Here is a 19464-nt window from a genome sequence, read left to right on the forward strand (position 1 = left end):
AAAGGTGGATGCAAGGCGAACCAGAGATAGAAAGGTTTGGTCTGTGCATGGGGCTCAAAAAGCTTTCTGTTTGAGTGAGGGGAAGGCCATGAAGGATTTGTACATGAGGGCAAGCAGTGGTGGATGGAGGCCAAGAAATCTCTTTATCCACCCTTCGTGTTACATTCTCAGGGAAATCTAACACATTTGTCAAACACAATTTCGCTTTTACAAAACCTTGTTGACTTTGCCTGATTGCATTACGTTTTCCGAATATCCTGCTGTGACCTCCTTACTAATGTATCCCAGCATTTTCCCAACAATGGATTTCTTGCTTTCTGTCTCTCTCCTTTCTTTAATAGCAGCAGATATGAAGGAGATATTTAATGCGGCTATATGTTTGATATGCTGAGATAAGATTAATTTCCAGGACAGAGTGCCAGAGCTTCAAGACCTGGCAACGTTATCTGAGTGGGTAAGATTTACTTTGACACCCGGTCATTGTTGATGTCTGAAAGTTTCACTGGAACTGGGAATGAACCCTTTTTTATTTGCAACGTAATTGTGATCCCAGCAAAGAAAGTAGATATTTCTTTCACGTCTTGAAAACTATTGAGCAAAGAACAAAGAAAATTACAGCACAGGAACAGATCCTTCGGCCCTCCAAGCCTGCAGCAACCATGCTGCCTGACTGAGTTAAAATCCCCTACCCTTCTGGGAACTGTATCCCTCCATTCCCATCCAATTCATGTATTTGTCCAGACGCCCATTAAAAGTCACTATCGTATCTGCTTCCAAGACGGGTTCCAGGCACTGTTCACACAGGTTCTGTGTGGAAAAACTTGCCTGGTACACCTCCTTTAAACCTTGCCCCTCGCACCTTAAACCTATGTCCCATAGTAATTTCACCATGGGAAAAAGCTTCTGACTATCCACTCTGTCCAGGCCCCTCGTAATCTTGTAGACTTGTATCAGGTCTGCCCTTCAACCTCTGTTGTTCGAGTGAGAACAAACCAAGTTTCTCCAATCTCTCCTCATAGCTAATGCCCTCCATACCAGGCAACATCCTGGTAAATCTTTTCTGTACCCTATTCAAAGCCTCCACATCTTCCTGATAGCGTGGCGACCAGAATTGAACACTATATTCCAAGTGCAGCCTAACCAAGGTTCTATAAAGCTGCAACATGACTTGCCAATTTTTAAACTCAATACCCTGGCCGATGAAGGCAAGCATGCTGCATGCCTTCTTGACTGCTGAGATTGAGATATTGAGATAGACTACTGTTAGATTCTGAATGTGTGAAAACCTTTGATAATGGGATCTTTAAAGCTTATTTATTAGTGTCACGAGTAGGCTTGCATTAACACTGCAATAAAGTTACTGTGAAAAATCCCCTAGTCGCTGCACTCCAGTGCCTGTTCGGGTACACTGAGGGAGAATTTAGCATGGCCAATACACCTAACCAGCATGTCTTGTGTCGCAGTATGATGCAGGCGACAGTATATCGACAGTCTATTTTGCACTCAGCCAGAATTTATGCCCCAACTAGGAAATACACTGCTTGTGAAAGAAAAAAATAGATGAACTCTCAACTATTTATCTTGATATTATACATTTGCAGCTATCAATGTTCAGGTTCCCAGTAAAACCCTGAACTCGGCCGATGGCCACAGATCTGATAAAGTTTTGTGCACTTTTCCCCAGTTCTTCATATGTTCATGTGAAGTCCAAGCTAACAGATGATGTACTCCAGACCTCCTACTGGCGTTGCCATCACAAGAAGGAGCTGAGTGGTTGATCCCTTTGTTCTCCCTGTGATGAAGGGAGCAGGCTTGGGTTATCCCCTCACCCGATGACATCATTAGGTTGAGACGCTGACTTGTGTCAGATTGCGCCCCCCCATTGTAAAGTCATTCATTTTCATCCAGTGGTTGCAGCTGTTCTCAATGCTGTAAATGGTTGCAAATAATTTTTGTGCATTTTCCATTCTGGGAGTGCATTTGGATTGTATTTTTTTTAAAGTTTATTTATTAGTCACAAGTAAGGCTTACATTAATACTGCAACAAAGTTACTGTGAAAATCCCCAAGTCGCCACATTCCGGTGCCTGTTCAGGTACGCTGCTGGAGAATTTAGCATGGCCAATGCTTCTAACCAGCACATCTTTCAGACTGTGGGAGGAAACCAGAGCAAACTCACGCAGACATGGGGAGAATGTGCAAACTGCACACAGACAGTGGCCCGAACTGGGAATTGAACTTGGGTCCCTGGTGTTGTGAGGCAGTAGTGCTAACCACTGTGCCACAGTGTGCCACCCCAACTGGTTTGACTGGTATTTTTTCATACTTCCTGCAATTTCTGTGCTATTTAAGTACCTATTTATATTCACCGGAGGAAGATCTGCTTCTATTTACTTTGGCAATTAAATCATAAATATATGTACAGATATGAAGGAGATATGTGCATGATGTTTGATTTGCTGAGGTAAAATTAATTTCCAGGACAGGGTGCCAGATCTCCAAGGTGTGGCAGCATTTTCTGAGTGACTAGGATTTGTGATGGGAGAACACGCAAGCTGCACACAGTCACCCAAGGCCAGAATTGAACCCGGGTCCCTGGTGCTGTGAGGCATCAGCGCTAACCACTGAGTTAAGTGATGAGATGCTATTGGGAAGATGAAAAATTTGTAATTGGTTTCAACAATAATTTCTGTCGATGGTCTGCAAAATCGTCTTGTTGCATCCAGATGCCCAATGCCATTTCTCCCCCACGCCCCACTGAGGCAGTGTGTGCCAAAAGTGGTCCTGATTCCAGGATTCAGCATGGATCGGGGAGCATCCACGGGGTAAATAATAGTTCCGCTGCATTCCAGATAAAGCTCGAAAACCTTTCAATCCAAGTTGAGAAATCTTTACATGTAGTCAGCATGAATTATTTGTGAGAATTGAGGAGCAGCAGCAGAGAGCAGAAGGTCTCTTGTGAATATAAATGTCCGGGTTTGGAAGTGCAGCTTCTGACTGTTTATTTGGTGACATTTACAACGCTGGTTCAGGCAAGAGACCTCCTTTAATGAGACACAGAGTCATGTTTGGCTTTTGAAAATCACTGGGGTTTCTGGTGTCAGACACGTTTAATGCTGTGGGTGCAAGGCAACCTTTTGATGTTTGTTGTAAGTTTGAGTGCTTTGTGTGCATGTTTTTACAATATCTCTTTTTGGCGGGAGAGCAAAATGACCCTGCAGTAACCCACAGTAGTGTGTATCTTGCAGGAAGCATTGTCCAGTGCCAAGAGTCCTTAAGGTCTTCCTAGTCTCCTAGATCTTCACCGATGGGAGTGTAATAGCAGCCTCTCTCACACATTTGTCGACATTGCTGTTGAACTGGCTGCTTGGAAGTTTGCAGTATTACATTTGTGATTCTGAAGAGAAGCTACTTTGCATCATCCCACGCTTGCCTCTTACTGGCCTGAGCCAGTGTCCCCCCTACTTCTGATAGCTGCATTTGAAATAACATTCTGAATCTATCTTTTCCCCTTTACTTTCAATGTTGACTCTAAGCTCGCTGCTTCATCATCCCCTTTCAAGGACACAGTTATCCAGTTGGTCGAAGTAACTCCATCACCCTCTCACCTGGGGCTCTTTTCTCTGAAGGGTGTCCCTTATGCCTTAGTGACCAGAATGTGACACAGCATTTTGGATCTGTCTTCCTACAATTCGTACTTCATTGCTTTGACTATGGACTTCAGTACCCTGCCAAAAATTGGTGACAGGAAGGCTATGGCAGGTGAGAACCTAGAAACTATCATTATCACGAAAGGGGTAGTATTGGGCAAGTTAATGGGGCTAAAGGTAGACAAGTCTCCTGGTCCTGATGGAATGTATCCCAGGGTACTAAAAGAGATGGCAGGAGAAATAGCAAATGAACTAATGGTAATTTACCAAAATTCGCTGGACTCTAGGGTGGTTCCCGCAGTTTGGAAAACAGCAAATGTGATGTCACTGTTTAAAAAAGGAGATAGACAAAAGGCAGGTAACTATAGGCTGATTAGCTTAGCTTCTGTAGTAGGGAAAATGCTTGAATGTATCATCAAGGAAGAAATAGCGAGACATCTGGATGTAACTTGTCCCACTAGTAAGGTGCAGCATGGGTTCATGAAGGTCAGGTCATGTTTGACTAATTTGGTGTAATTATTTGAGAACATTACATGTGCAGTGAACAATGGGGAACCTGTGGATGTGGTGTATCTGGATTTTCAGAAGGCATTTGACAAGGTGCCGCACCAAAGACTGCTACATAAGATAAAGGTGCACAGTGTTAAGGGTAATGTATTAGCATGGATAGAGGATTGGTTAATTAACAGAAAGCAAAGAGTGGGGGTAAATGGAAGTTTTTCTGGTTGGTGAACAGTGACTAGTGGTGTGCCTCAGGGATCAGTGTTGGGAGCGCAATTGTTTACGATTTACAGAGATGATCTGGAGTTGGGGAATCAAGTATAGTGTGTCAAAATTCGCAGGTGACACTAAGATGGGTGGAAGAGCAAAGTGTGCAGAGGATGCTGAAAGTCTGCAAAGAGATATAGATAATCGAAGTGAGTGGGTGAGGGTCTGGCAGATGGAGTACAATGTTGGTAAATGGGAGGTCATCTATTTTGGTAGGAATAACAGCAAAATGAACTATTATTTAAATGGTAAAAAATTGCAGCATGCAGCTGTGCAGAGGGACCTGGGTGTCCTTGTGCAGGAATCTCAAGGAGTTGACTCGCTGGTGCAGCAGGTAATTAAGAAGGCAAATGGAATTTTGTCCTTCATTGCTAGAAGGATGGAGTTTAAAAACAGTGAGATTATGTTGTAGCTGTATAAGGTGCTGGTGAGGCCACACCTGGAGTACTGTGTACAGTTTTGGTCTCCTTACTTGAGAAAGGATATACTGGCACTGGAGGGGGTGCAGAAGAGATTCACTAGGTTGATTCCGAAGTTGAGAGGGTTGGCTTATGAGGAGAGACTGAGTAGACTAGGGCTTTACTCACTGGAATCCAGAAGAATGAGGGGAGATCTTATAGGAACACATAAGATTATGAAGGGAATAGATTAGATAGAAGCAGGGAAGGTGTTTCTACTGGCGGGTGGAACTAGAACTAGGGGGCATGGCCTCAAAATAAGGGGAAGCAGATATAGGATTGAGTTGAGGAGGAACTACTTCACACAAAGGGTTGTGAATCTGTGGAATTCCCTGCCCAGTGAAGCAATTGAAGCTAAGACTACCTCATTGAATGTTTTTAAGACAAGGATAGATAAATTTTTGAACAGTAAAGGAATTAAGGGTTACGGTGAGCGGGCGGATAAGTGGAGCTGAGTCCACAGAAAGATCAGCCATGATCTTATTGAATGGTGGAGCAGGCTCGAGGGGCCAGATGACCTACTCCTGCTCCTAGTTCTTATGTTCTTATGCTTATCCTGCCTTCTTCGCTGCTTGTTGTTCCACGATGTCTGGACATGTTAAGCATCAATCTATTAAAACATTTCAGAGCAGTTGAGGGAACAGTCTGAGCAGCAACCGCAAAACATTAAATTTACTCAGGTCAACAGTATTTCCATGTCTAACCAATGAAGCAGATCTCCTCAGGCACAGAGGCATGAACGTGGAGTAAAGGACTCCAGGAAATTTAATTATTAAGTTGAGAAGTAAATTAGTTGTAATTTTTATATTGTGCAGCCCCGTTATTTTCATGAATATCTTGCATCTAATGTTGTGCCAAGCAATGTTAACCCCTAATAGTAAAAGTTTATTTATTAGTCACAAGTCGACTTACATTCACACTGCAATGAAGTTACTGTGAAAATCCCCTAGTTGCCATACTCCGGCACCTGTTCGGGTACACTGAGGGAGAATTCAGCATGGCCAATGCACCTAACCAACACTTCTTTTGGACTGTGGAAGGAAAGCGGAGTACACAGAAGAAACCCATGCAGACACGGGGAGAACATGCAGTCCCTGCTCAGACGGTGACCCAATCCAGGAATCGAATCTGGGACCCTGGCGCTGTGAGGCTGAAATGCTAACCACTATACCACCGTGCTGCCCAACTTGGATTAACTTGAACTACGCAGCACCTTTTTCTAGCACCTATTCAAAGGGATATATTAGGTATCTTGAGTACTAAGTGGATCCTGCAACATGCTATTTTTGCTTAATGCTTAAAACTGCACCTTCATTCATAGGAGAGACATGGTCTTGTTTATAGAGGCTGCATTGAATAAAAAGGGTTTTTGGTGGGTGCGGGGAGCCTGAACAATAAAGTTTCTTCCCAGAGCAACATGGACAGTAATGGGGGAGATGGTGGCGTAGTTGATTGTCGCTAGAATAGTGATCGAGAGACCCAAGTTCTGGGCCTGGATTCGAATCTCACCACTGCAGATGGTGAAATTTGAGTTCAATAAAAATCTGGAATTAATGAAGTCTAATAATGACCACTGTTGATTGTCATAAAAACCCATCTGGTTCACTAATGTTGTTTAGGGAGGGAAATCTGCCGTCCTTACCTGGTCTGGCCTACATGTGACTCCAGAGCCACAGTAATTTGGGTGACTCTTAAATATCCTCAGAAATGCTGGCCTAGCCAGTGATGTCCACATCCCATGAATGAATTAGTTAAAAAGAAACAGATAATGATCTCCCATTAATTGTGGTGATACAATCACTTTGGTGGACCAATTAATTTTGATTCCTGATGTATGTTTAAGTTACACGTGGGAAGCAGCTTGACAGACTTTTTCAAATGACCTCCGTTGTAACTGTGTTGGAGCTTAACATTTTAATTTAGTTATTGGTTAACCACTTTGATCTGCAGGTTTTGCTATGCTCAACTTACTTATAGAGCTTTACAGCACAGAAAGAGAGCTTTTGGCCCAATCATGTCTGTGCTGGTTCTGTACTTGATGGAGTTTAGAAGGATGGGGGCGGATCTAATTGAAACTTACAGAATACTGAGAGGCCGAGATAGAGTGGACGTGGAGAGGACGTTTCCACTAGTGGGAGAGGCTAGAACTCGAGGGCACAACCTTAGAGTAAAGGGACACTCCTGTAAAACTGAGATTTCTTCAGCTAGAGGGTGGTGAATCTGTGGAACTCTTTGCCACATAAAGCTGTGGAGACCAAGTTACTGAGTGTCTTTAAGACAGAGATAGATGCTTTATCAATAAGGGGATCAAGGATTACAGGTAGAAGGCATGAGAATGGGGATGAGAATCATATCAGCCATGATTGAATGGCGGAGCGGACCTGATGGGCTAATTCTATTCCTACATCTTATGGTAATCAAACACCTATCTATTCTAATCCCATTTTCCAGCACTTGGACCGTAGCCTTGTATACTACAGTGTTTCAAGTGCTCATCTAACTGCTCCTTTGCGAGAATTCCAGCCTCTACCACCCTTTCAGACAGGGAGTTCCAGATTCCCACCACCCTTCGGGTGAAAAGGTTTTTACGCACATTCCCTCTCAATATCCTGCTGCCAGCTTTAAATATATGGCCCCTGGCTACTGGCCCCTCTACTAAGGGGAAAAGTTCCTTCCTAAGTCCCCTATCAATGTCCCTCATACTTTTATACACTTCTGCAGCCTTCAGTTCCAGCCTTGTTCCTTCACTAACTGGTCATCTGGACTTTTGATCATTTTAAAATGGGTCAATGAGCCACAAAATGTTGCTTTTAAAGATAAAGTTAATCTCGTTATCTTTCATGCCTCATAGGATGCGAACTGTCCCTTTCACCTCAGACTAAGATCAGCTTATCATTGGCTCCATCTGCGTTGAACTGTGGCCCTGCGGAGAAGAGCAGCTATAAACACTTTTAAAGTTTTATCTTAGCCACGTAACCAGGAAGTCATCTCAAATGAGCAGCATTCTGTTGTCAAATATAGCAGGTTCACAGGAAAACATCTGGCACCAGTTTGAGCCAATCTGTTTACAGTTGTAAACTGGAGTAGGTATTGACTTTAGAGGCAATGAGCGTATGGGTAGTTGTAATTTGAGAATTCACAGCTGGTCTCCTGAAGAGAGAGAGATAAATTTCAATATCATCCATTGATTTATTCATCTTTTCACAGCTTAAGTAATTCATATTGGCTGAACCATTGTGAATTCTTGATTTTCATTCATTGCCTGTCTAACCCGGCTTCTCCCTGCTACAATGGAGATTGGCATCTCAACACGTGGAGGATCTTGGCTGGGCCCCCTCACAAGATCTCACCATTATTGAGTATTTTTGGTGGCCCAGGATATGCTGCCATGGCCACTGCCGCCTCTGTTTAACATTGAACAACGGGGACTCCTGCACATTTGCCGTAATTCCCGATTGGGTGGCACACTGGTTAGCACTGCTGCCTCACAACGTCAGGGACCAGGGTTCAATTCCCGGCTTGGGTCACTGTCTGTGTGGAGTTTGTACATTCTCCTTGTGTCTGCGTGGGTTTCCTCTGGGTGCCCCTGTTTCCTCCCACAGAAAGATGTGCTGGTTAGGTGCATTGGCCCATGCTAAATTCTCCCTCAGAGTACCTGAACAGGCGCCAGGGTGTGGCGAGTCGGGGATTTTTAACAGTAATTACATTGCAGTGTTGATGTAACCTACTTGTGAAACTAATAAACAATATTGAGAAATGTTTATTTCTGTCAGTTGCTGCCCTATTTAACAGCTGAAAGCTTCCACCAGTTATTTTGAGATCCGTACACAACATGTTTGATAGTCTAATAACCCAGGGCAAATCAGATTAATTGATTGTTTTTGTTTGTGCAAGTTGGCTGCCACATTTCTTTACACTTAAAAAATAATTCACTGGCCTTGAAGCACTGTGGGTGCCCCAAAACTGCGACAGGAGGTATAAAAATCCCTTCTTTGTAATTGCAAATATATTCCTTATACCGAGTTGCGTGTAGAAAATTATTATGCCTCTCCGACTTTGAGAGATGCAAAAACTTCAAAACCTCTAGTAAGTCATCACTGAAAAATTGAGACATCTTGTTGAAACTTTTCATCTTGCACTCATCAGGACATACTCAAGAATACCAGGGGAGCAACAATGTGAATGTGAAAAGAGTGCTGATTGGTTGGCATGTTGACCCTGATCAAGATATTGCCAAAAATAATGTACCAGGAGAATATTGACCCCTGGACTTTTTTTAAAATTTTGATTTGATTTATTATCGTCACATGTATTGGTATACAGTGAAAAGCATTGTTTTTTGCACGCCGTACAGGCAAAAATACTGTACATAGAGAGAGGAAGGAGAGGGTACAGAATGTAATATTACAGTCATAGCGAGGGTGTAGAGAAAGGTCAACTTAATGTGACGTAGATCTATTCAAAAGTTTGAAGTCAGCAGGGAAGAAGCTGTTCTTGAGTTGGTTAGTATATATTCTCAGACTTTTGTATCTTTTTCCTGTTGGAAGAAGGTGGAAGAGAGTAAACAGTGCAATGCCTGGACATGTTCCTTTTGCCTGCAGAGGCCAGGTCACTGTGGATGTATATTTGTAGCCTCGACCAAGCATGACGGAGTGACATTGTGAGCCTGACTGATAGTCTGGAGTGCAAGAGTTAAAACTTTGACCGCGTGTCTCTTTTCCCAGTAGCAGTCAAGATCACGTGGCAAGTTCACAGGAGGGCAGGGTGGCACAATGGTTAGCACTGCTGCCTCACAGTGTCAGGGACCTAGGTTCAAATCTGACCTTGGGTGACTGTTTGTGCAGAGTCTGCACATTCTCCCCATGTCTGTGTAAGTTTCTGCTGGGTGATCCAGTTTCCTCCCACAGTCTAAAGGTGCATGGATTAGGTGGATTACCCATGGTAAATGCATGGCGTGATGAGGTGGAGGGCCTGGGTAAGATTCTCTTTTGGAGAAATGGTATAGATTTGATGGGCCGAATGGGCTTCCATTTGTACTGCGGGGATTCTATGGTTCTGTACCACCAGGCAACTATATTAAATTCTCGGTTCAGTATAGCTGCTGCTACTCTCCAATTTTAGCTCAAGTTATTTATCTTGGAGCTTATCATCGAGTCGATGATAGGTTTTATCAACAGACTGCTCATCTGTTCCTTAGCGCCTGTAAGCATTTCATATAAACCAGATCAAAAGATATTGTCAGCTTGCAAGAACTTATCTTGCCATCAGCCCACAAGCAACTGAAATCATTGGCTCATGCAAGTAGTCAGACATCTATACAAGGGTTAATTTGGGTGAAAGTAGATAGGTTCTTTGAGGTATCTTCATGGATATAAGAGCAGGGCACTGCCCGAATTTTTCCCCTCGTGACAGAGTGGCTATTCTTGCGAAAGCAATTTTAAGCCCATTAAGACACTGGGCAGTCGCTGTATATTTTGAAAACTGCAAATGGTATTTAAGGTCACGGCATTTCACAGGGAAGCATGAATTTCTGCTTGCTTGGCTCACGGCCACGTGTGCAGTTCTGCAGACGTAGTTTGAGTGAGTAATGGTTTGGGGCAGACCACGCTGGGGTTTCACTGACACCTATTAGAATCTGTTTTTTACACAATAATTATTACAAATGACTTTCAATTTTCTGCAGGGAATCTGCTCCAGGTTAGACGTAAATGTCAAGTTGATGACAAATAGCGTTTGGAAAAAGGGAGCTGGAAAGTCATATCTTTTCGGAATGAGCCCGTCAAAAAATTTATTACAATGGCAAAATGCATCTTGGAGTTCAGCTACAATATATAATACACTATCTGTCTCTACATACTGGCTTCAAAAGGGAGGGAGGAATAACGAGAGTCAGTGGTGGCGGCGAGTAAGGATATTTGTGGAATCCTAGTGAAATACATGGTACAGTGGCACAGTGATTAGCACTGCTGCCTTCACAGTGCCGGGGACCCGGGTTCAATCCTGGTCTCTAGTCAGTGTCTGTGTGGAGTCTGCACGTTCTCCTCGTGTCTGTGTGGGTTTCCTCCAGTTGCTCCGGTTTCCTGCCACAGTCCAAAAGATGTGTTGGTTAGGTGCTAAATTCTTTGTCAGTGCACCCAAACGGATGCCGGAGTGTAGTGACTAGGGGATTTTCACAATAACTTCATTGCAGTGTTAATGTAGCCTTACTTGTGATGAATAAATATACTTTACCCCTTTAATCACAGAAACCCTACAGTACAGAAAGAGGCCATTTGGCCCATCGAGTCTGTACCGACCACAATCCCACCCAGGCCCTTCCCCCTTATCCCTATATATTTTACCCACTCATCCCTCTAACTTACACATCTCAGGACACTAAGAGGCAATTTTTAGCATGACCAATCAGCCTAACCCGCACATCTTTGGAATGTGGGAGGAAACCGGAGCACCCGGAGGAAACCCACGCAGACACGAGGAGAATGTGCAAACTCCACACAGGCAGTGACCTGAGGCAGGAATCAAACCCAGGTCCCTGAAGCTGTGAAACCGCAGTGCTAACCACTGTGCTACCGTGCCGCCCAGTGCAATGCCTCCAGTACAACCATTTTACTCAACTCTCACTGAGGCAACTGTTGACAAAATGGGCAGTATGGGGCGGGGGGCACGCTGGCACCATGGTTAGCACTGACAGTGCTGGGGATCCAGGCTCAGTTCCAGCTTTGGATAACTGTGTGAAGTTTGTACATTCTCCGTGGGTTTCCTCCCACAGTCCAAAAGACATGCTGATTCGGTGAATGGGCCATGCTAAATTCTCCCTCAGTGTACCCAGACAGGCGCTGGAGTGTGGCCACTAGAGGATTTTCACAGCGACTTCATTGCAGTGTTAATGTAAGCCTACTAATAAAAAGAAACTTGCTTTATCCCTCATACTGATTTTTCAAATTTCTTTTATTTGTTTCAGGATGGGTCACGGCAGAGGCGGGACAGGAAGAAGACGGTCTCCTTCAGCAGCATGCCCAATGACCGGAAGATTAACAGCACCGCAGCCTGCATTTCCTACATGCTGGAGGGATGCGAGATGAAAAAGGTTCGCTCTAACTCCCGAGTGTACAACCGTTACTTTATCCTCGGTTCGGACATGAGGTCCCTGCGGTGGGAGCCGTCTAAAAAAGACTCGGAAAAGGCAAAAATTGAAATAAAATCCATCAAAGAAGTGAGGCTGGGGAAGAAGACACCGGTGCTCCGCAGTAATGGGATATCGGACCAGTTCTCAGACGAATGTGCTTTTTCAATAATCTACGGGGATAACTATGAGTCATTGGACCTGGTGGCCAGTTCTGCTGACATTGTGAACACTTGGGTTATGGGGCTAAGGTACCTGGTTTCCTATGGGAAGCACACCCTCCACATGATCGAGTCAAGCCAAAACAGCTTGCGCTCCTCGTGGCTGAAATCTGTTTTCCAGGCCGCGGACGTAGCGACAGTGGGTCACATCCCCCTGTCCAGGGCCGTCCAACTAATCAAGGGCCTGAGCCCAGGAATGAAGACCGCGAAAGCCGAGCTTAAATTCAAAGAAATACAGAAAGCAAGAGACAAGTTGGGGACGGAGGTCACGTTGGAGATCTTCACCGAGGCTTACTGCGAGCTCTGCACGCGGCCGGAAGTGTTTTTCCTGCTGGTGCAGTTTTCCAGCAATAAGGAATACCTTGACACCAAGGACTTTATGCTGTTCCTGGATGCAGAGCAGGGGGTGGAGGGTGTCACGGAGGATGCGTGTTTGGAAATCATTCGCAAGTACGAGCCGTCGCAGGAGGGTCAGGAAAAGGGTTTCCTTTCCATCGATGGCTTCACCAACTATCTTCTATCACTCGACTGCCATATTTTTGATCTACAACATGAAAATGTGTGTCAGGATATGACCCAGCCTTTATCCCATTACTATATCAATGCTTCCCATAACGCTTGTCTGTTGGAGGACCATTTCTGGGGCTCTTCAGATATTAATGGATACATCCGAGCTCTGAAGATGGGTTGTCGAAGCATCGAATTGGTGGTTTGGGACGGTCCGGATAATGAACCTTCGATTTATGTCGGTGGCTTGATGACGACGCAGGTAGCCTTCCGGAGCATCCTCGATGTGATCAATAAGTACGCTTTTGTGGCTTCCGAGCATCCGCTAATCCTTTGCTTGGTCACCCATTGCTCAGTCAAGCAGCAGAGAGTGATGGCTCAGCACCTGAAGAAGATCCTGGGCGATAGGCTCCACACGGATCCTCCGGACCCCGAGGAGAACTATCTCCCGTCGCCCGAGCGACTGAAAGGGAAAATCCTCCTGAAAGGTAAAAAGTTACCCGGGAACTGCAACGATTCTGAAGGAGATGTCAGTGACGAAGATGAAGGGATTGAAATGTGTCAGAGGACGGGCGAAGATGAGGCTGACCAGATGAACGCAGTCACCGAGAAAAAGCTAAGGCTTTCCAAGGAACTGTCTGACCTGGTGAGCTTCTGCAAATCCGTGCAGTTTAAGGACTTTGAAGTTTCCAAAAGAAAGCAAAAATATTGGGAAATCTGCTCATTCAATGAGGTTGTGGCAAATAGATTTGCCAATGAGTATCCAGAGGACTTAGTAATTTATAACAAGAAGTTCTTGTCCAGGGTATATCCGAGCCCCATGAGAATTGACGCCAGCAATATGAACCCTCAGGACTTTTGGAAATGTGGCTGCCAAATAGTAGCCATGAACTACCAGACCCCTGGGCTCATGATGGACCTCAATATTGGCTGGTTTCGTCAGAATGGAAATTGCGGGTACGTTCTTCGCCCTGCTATCATGAGAGAAGAGGTCTCCTACTTCAGCGCCAACACAAAGGACTCGCTACCTGGGGTTTCGGCCCAGTTGCTTCACATCAAAATCATCAGCGGTCAAAATCTGCCCAAACCCAAAGGTTCTGCAGCCAAGGGCGACGTTGTGGAGCCGTACGTCTATGTGGAGATTCACGGCATACCGGCTGACTGTGCGGAACAAAGGACTAAGACGGTGACTCAAAACGAGGACAACCCCATCTTTGATGAAAGCTTTGAGTTTCAGATTAATTTACCCGAGCTCGCGCTGTTACGCTTTGTTGTTTTGGACGATGACTACATCGGAGATGAGTTCATTGCACAGTACACTATTCCCTTCGAATGCCTGCAGGCGGGGTACAGACATGTGCCCCTGCAGAGTTTGACGGGAGAATTCCTGCCCCACAGCACCTTATTCATACACGTGGCCATCACTAACCGCCGAGGTGGAGGGAAGTCCCAGAAAAGGGGGATCTCTGTTCGCAAAGGGAAAAAAGCGAGAGAGTATACTTCGACCAAAACTATAGGGATCAAAGTTATAGACGAAGTTTTCCGAGCGGCCACCCAGCCTTTACGGGAAGCGACGGATTTACGAGAAAATGTACAGGTACTGTTTGCTACCTTTCTTTCGCACCATCAGTTTTGCCTCTTATTTTCCCCCACATTTCTCTTATTCTTTCTCCTTAAACTCATCACAAGATAATTAGCAATGAGGAAGGTCATTCAGCCCACTTTAGTTTCTCTATTCACAAAGCCACTAAGCAACCTGTCGTAGAATCATAGAATTCCTACAGTGCAGAAGTAGGCCATTCGGCCCAATGAGTCTTTACCGACTCTCCAACAGAGTATCTCACCCAGGCCCATCCCCATAACCCCACGTATTTACCCAACTAATCCTCCAAACAAACACATGTTGGGGGGCACTAAAGGGTAATTTAGCGTGGCCAATCCACCTGACCAGTATGTTTTTCGGACTGAGCACCCGGAGGAAACCCACACAGAAACGGTGGGGAGGGACTTGCAGTCACCCAAGGCAGGAATCGAACCTGGGACCCGGACGTTGTGAGGCAGCAATGCTAAACACTGCGCAGCTGTGCCAGTCATGTGCATCATTCCGTTCTTAAGTGATCCCAGGCATTCCATGTACACTACTCTGTTAATCCAGTCCGCCTGTCAGTTGCTCCTTATGTGACAAATTTCGCAGTAACAAAATAACTTTATTTTTGAGCCTGTGTGCCCTCAAAAGTGATTTTTACTGATTTACCTTTGCTGGAATGTTTTACTTTTTATAAACTTCTATGAAATCAGATTCTAGGTGTTTTCTTTCTAGGTTGAAAAACCTAAGCTTCTTCAGTTTTTTCATCTTGTAAATCAGCCTGATTGGGTGTGGTTCTATGGATTTGGTGACCCTCTGATAGGTCATCCAGGTGGCCATTCTTTGTGAATTTGAGAGCGGACTTTCCCAGGCTATCTGAGGGAGAAATGCTGCAGTTCAGGTGCACAGTTTCAGGTGTAGGCTTGCAGAAGTGACGGTTGGAGAACGTTCGTCAGTGGGGATGTTGGCCGATGTTTCTCTCGCACTTCCTCCCCACTCCCAAGCCTGTGGGCCGCTAAGGGAAGCTCTCCAGTCCCCAGCTGCTGCTTACTGAGCAGAATTTGATTTCCCATCTTTCCAGGGCTCCTGGCCTCAGCCTGCTCACCATCGGGGAGTTGGCAAGTGGTGTAGTCCTCCTGACACAGGGAGAGGGAAAGTGACTGGGCAAGATGCACGCACAGCAACCCGATACATTTCAACTGTGGATGGAGCATGGCCCAGTCTAAAAACACATCAACTTGCACCTTCAATGGCACCCTTTAAGGTGTAAAATCTCTCACGGTCTTTCACGAGAGTGTTAAGCAAACAGAATTTGGCACTGAGCCGCACATGGAGATACTAGTGGCGCCAGTGGTTAGCACTGCTGCCTCACAGCATCAGGGACCCAGGTTCAATTCCGGCCTCGGGTCACTGTCATATCACCATTATGATACCGTGCCTAAATTTATATTCCAGATTTCTTAATTGAACTTAAATTCCACCTGCTGCCATGGTGGGATTCGAACCCATGTCTACAGAGCATTATTCTGGGCCTCTGGATTACAAGTTTGAGTGAGATTGCCACTACACATCCATATCCCCCCAAGTTTTGGCATGTGCTGTTGAGTTATGGATGGGCAATGGAGCGTGAAAGGCATTAAGCTGGGAGAGAATTGAAATAGTCCAGTCTCGAGGAAACAAAGGCATTGAAGAGATTCTCAGTAGCAGATGAGCTGGAGCACGGCCAGAGTTTGGAGATGTTACAGAGGTGGTGCTAAATGGTATCCTTGATGCAGTCGGGAGCTCCTCTTGAGGTCAAGGATGACACCAATGTTACAATTGGTCTAGTTCAGCCTCAGGGAGCAATCAGGGAGTGAGATAGAGTTTGTGGATAGGGAATAAAGGCTACCACAGGGACTGAAGATAATGATACAAATATTTATTTCATTTAACTCATTCATTTAGACGGAGTTAAAATGACCTCAATCTTTGGGAGGAAATGTCTGCTCATCCATTACTGTACTAGATGTCAGACAAACACCATGACAAATGAAGACATGTGAGAGAGGTGTACTGAGATTTAAAGTTTATTTATTAGTGTCACAGGTGGGCTTACATTAACAATTTAATGAAGTTACTGTGTAAATCTTCTATTCATAACACTGTTCAGTACACGGAGGGAGAATTTAGCATGGTCAATGCACCTAACAAGCACGTCTTTGGATTATGGGAGGAATCGGGAGCATCTGGAGGAAACCCACGCAGACACGGGGAGAACATGCAGACTCCACACAGTGACTCAAACCCGGGTCCCTGGTGCTGTGAGGCAGCAGTACTAATCACTGTACCACCATGCTACCCTTTCAAAGCTTTTTACCCTCGACTCTTCAAGACAGATGTGCAAGAATACCACCCATTGGTAGAGCTGGATGTTGTCAGTGTAGGTGTGAAAGCTGCTACCCTTTTGGATGGTACCACAAAAGGGTAATAATAAGCAGAGGTGATGCAAGGATGGATCCTGAGTGTAAACCAGAGAGTTAATGCTTCTTCCGATGTGAAAATTGCCTGACTTCTGCCTAATGGCCAGCAATGTCATTCTTTATCCTGAGCAGAAGTCCGAGGCGGGAATTTCCACCCACACATGCCCCAAGATCAGAAATTCCAACCTGAGTTCAACAGACCTATAAATGGTCAGCCGAATCTCGCCCCTGCTGTGACGGGTGGGACGGGAAATTGATTGAAGAGAAGTTTGCTGTTGATTTATGCCAACCATTCCCCTTTGGGTTTGGTATATCTAAGGAGGATAAGGTGACATTCAGTACTCACAGCATTGCAATTCGTGGAAACCATCAACCCGTGTCCTGCAATATTATAACATTTCTCCACACTGGAAATGAGTGTTAGAATTTCCAATAATAATATTGTCAGCTTAGGCAAGCTGAAATCTCAGCAGGCTGGTGCATAAGTAGAATTTATGAAGAAATCCAGTTTCTCGATAAGTTTTGGGGATTAACTCCCGGAATCAGATTTCGTGTCATTTCCAAAATGAGTTTTTTGTTCTTCCATTATGCAATTTTCAATTATTAATGTATTATAAAAGCTCTGGCTTGAATAATGCAACCAATTTTGTTAGCGGCGTTCACAATGTATAAAGCTGGTGCTGCAATATATTTTATGGATGGGTTTATATTTTTTGCAGAATGCCATGGTCTCGTTTAAAGAGTTGTGTGGTCTGACCCCTGCGGCTAACATGAAGCAGTGCATTCTGACCTTGTCGTCGTGGTTACTGAACAGCGACAACACGCTGTTGGTCACACTGAACCTCAGCGAAGAGTACCCTTCCATGGAGGCACAAGGTCCGGTTCCTGATCTGCTCAGGAAGGTCCTTGCGGCCTACGATACGGTGAGTCCATTCATTCAGCCTTGCACTTGTGCATTTTGGCCTGAGTCTGAGTGATGTTTGTCCGGTTTCGAAAGGGTACCGTACCACAACTCTCATTTTTGCACTCATTTCTGCTGAATTAACAATCATTGTTCAGGGGTGCTATTGGAGGGGGGAGACAGGAGATTTCAGACTGCAGGATTGAAGCCTGTTCTTCTGAAGTCAAAGTGATTCAATAACAGCTTCTTCCATCAGACTTTTGAATGGACCTACCATATATTAAGCTGATCATTCTCTGCGCCCTATCCATGAGAGTAACATTCTGCACCCTTCTCCTTTACGTCCCCCCTCTGTACTCTACGAAGGCTATGTTTTGCCTGTATAGAGTGCAAGAAACAATACTTTCTACTGTATTCCAATAGATGTGAGAATAAATCAAATCATTGGGCGAGATTTTAACTCTTTCTAAAGCCACCCACTTGTACAGATATGAAAGTCACAGCTCTTGTTGAGGTTGGGGAAGCGATATGTAGTGTTTTACTGACCTTTACCTGATGTAAGATTATACTGTGCACAGCCTCAAGATAAAAGGGGGGCGGTTTAGAACGGAGTTGAGGAGGAACTTCTTCACTCAAAGGGTGGTGAATCTCTGGAATTCTCTGCCCGTTGAAGTGGTGGAGGCTGCCTCGCTAAATATTTTTAAGACGCGGGTTGATGGGTTTTTGATAGGAGAGGGGATTAAGGGTTATGGGGAGAGGGCGGGAAAGTGGAACTGAGCAGCGACAGATCAGCCATGATCTTATTGAATGGAGGGGCAGGCTTGAAGGGCTGGATGGCCTACTCCTGCTCCTATTTCTTATGTTCTTACGTTCTTATAGAGAAGATAGGTCTTCCCTTTTTTAATAATCCCTACAGTATAGAAGGAGGCCATTTGGTCCATCAAGCCTGTACTGATGACAATCCCTGGGCCCCATCCCCATAACCCCACGTATTTAAACTGCTAATCCACCTGACACTCAGTGGCAATTTACTATGGCCAATCCACCTAACCAGCGTGTCTGCGGGACTGTGGGAGGAAACTGAAGCATCTGGAGGAAACAGACGCAGACACGGGGAGAATGTGCAAACTCCACACAGACAGTCACCCCAGGTTGGAATTGAACCTGGGTCCCTGGTACTGTGAGGCAGCAGCGCTGACCACTGTGCCACCGTGCTATCCCAATTCATTCCCCAGCTCTGACCACTCTTACACTGGCAAGCATTAAAAGAAAATGGAGATAAATTGTGAAGTACAAGCTCTCGGACATGCAGAGCTAGTTAGACATTGGTGCAGCACAAATTAAAATAGCTAAAGTTCCATGCATTATATCTGAAGTTGACAAGTTAATTAACAACTGCATGCCAACACACAATATTTTGTTTTCAGGGGATAAGATATAATTAAAAGGTATTACGACATAAAGCCAGTATGACTGGTGAGTGAGCCTCTAGGTTAACCGCTGAGTTCCATTACTCAGCACGTGAGTGTACTCAGACATCTTAGTAAAACTAGTACACAGGACTCTCCGCAGGACTCCAGATAATTAAATGTAGCACGGCTGATTTCTTGTGTGTGAAGACTTATCTTTATGGGACACTTTTCAGGAACGTATAAAATGAATGTGGGTTTGTCATCAGGAGTGGAAACAATTGGCATTTAAAGGTTCTCTCACTGAGAAAGATAATTTGGATTTAGCATTCACTATAACACATGTGCAGAAAAACTGTACCAACACATTGATAACAGGAGAAC

At 44.8% G+C, this 19464-nt stretch overlaps 1 protein-coding gene across 2 annotated transcripts in view; it reads left to right on the forward strand.

Moving 5' to 3' along the window:
- LOC145359118 (inactive phospholipase C-like protein 2) overlaps positions 1 to 19464 on the forward strand; it is a 249864-nt gene that overhangs the window by 153069 nt on the left and 77331 nt on the right. For both annotated transcript variants that reach the window (XM_080213515.1, XM_080213516.1), the window contains exons 2-3: positions 11837 to 14323; positions 17490 to 17693. In XM_080213515.1, the coding sequence (XP_080069641.1) occupies positions 11837 to 14323; positions 17490 to 17693 (2691 nt within the window). The remainder of the gene's footprint in view (positions 1 to 11836; positions 14324 to 17489; positions 17694 to 19464) is intronic.

The sequence above is a fragment of the Carcharhinus amblyrhynchos genome, chromosome 27, assembly GCF_965287045.1.
Source record: "Carcharhinus amblyrhynchos chromosome 27, sCarAmb.v2.hapA, whole genome shotgun sequence".
Classification (NCBI taxonomy): domain Eukaryota; kingdom Metazoa; phylum Chordata; class Chondrichthyes; order Carcharhiniformes; family Carcharhinidae; genus Carcharhinus; species Carcharhinus amblyrhynchos.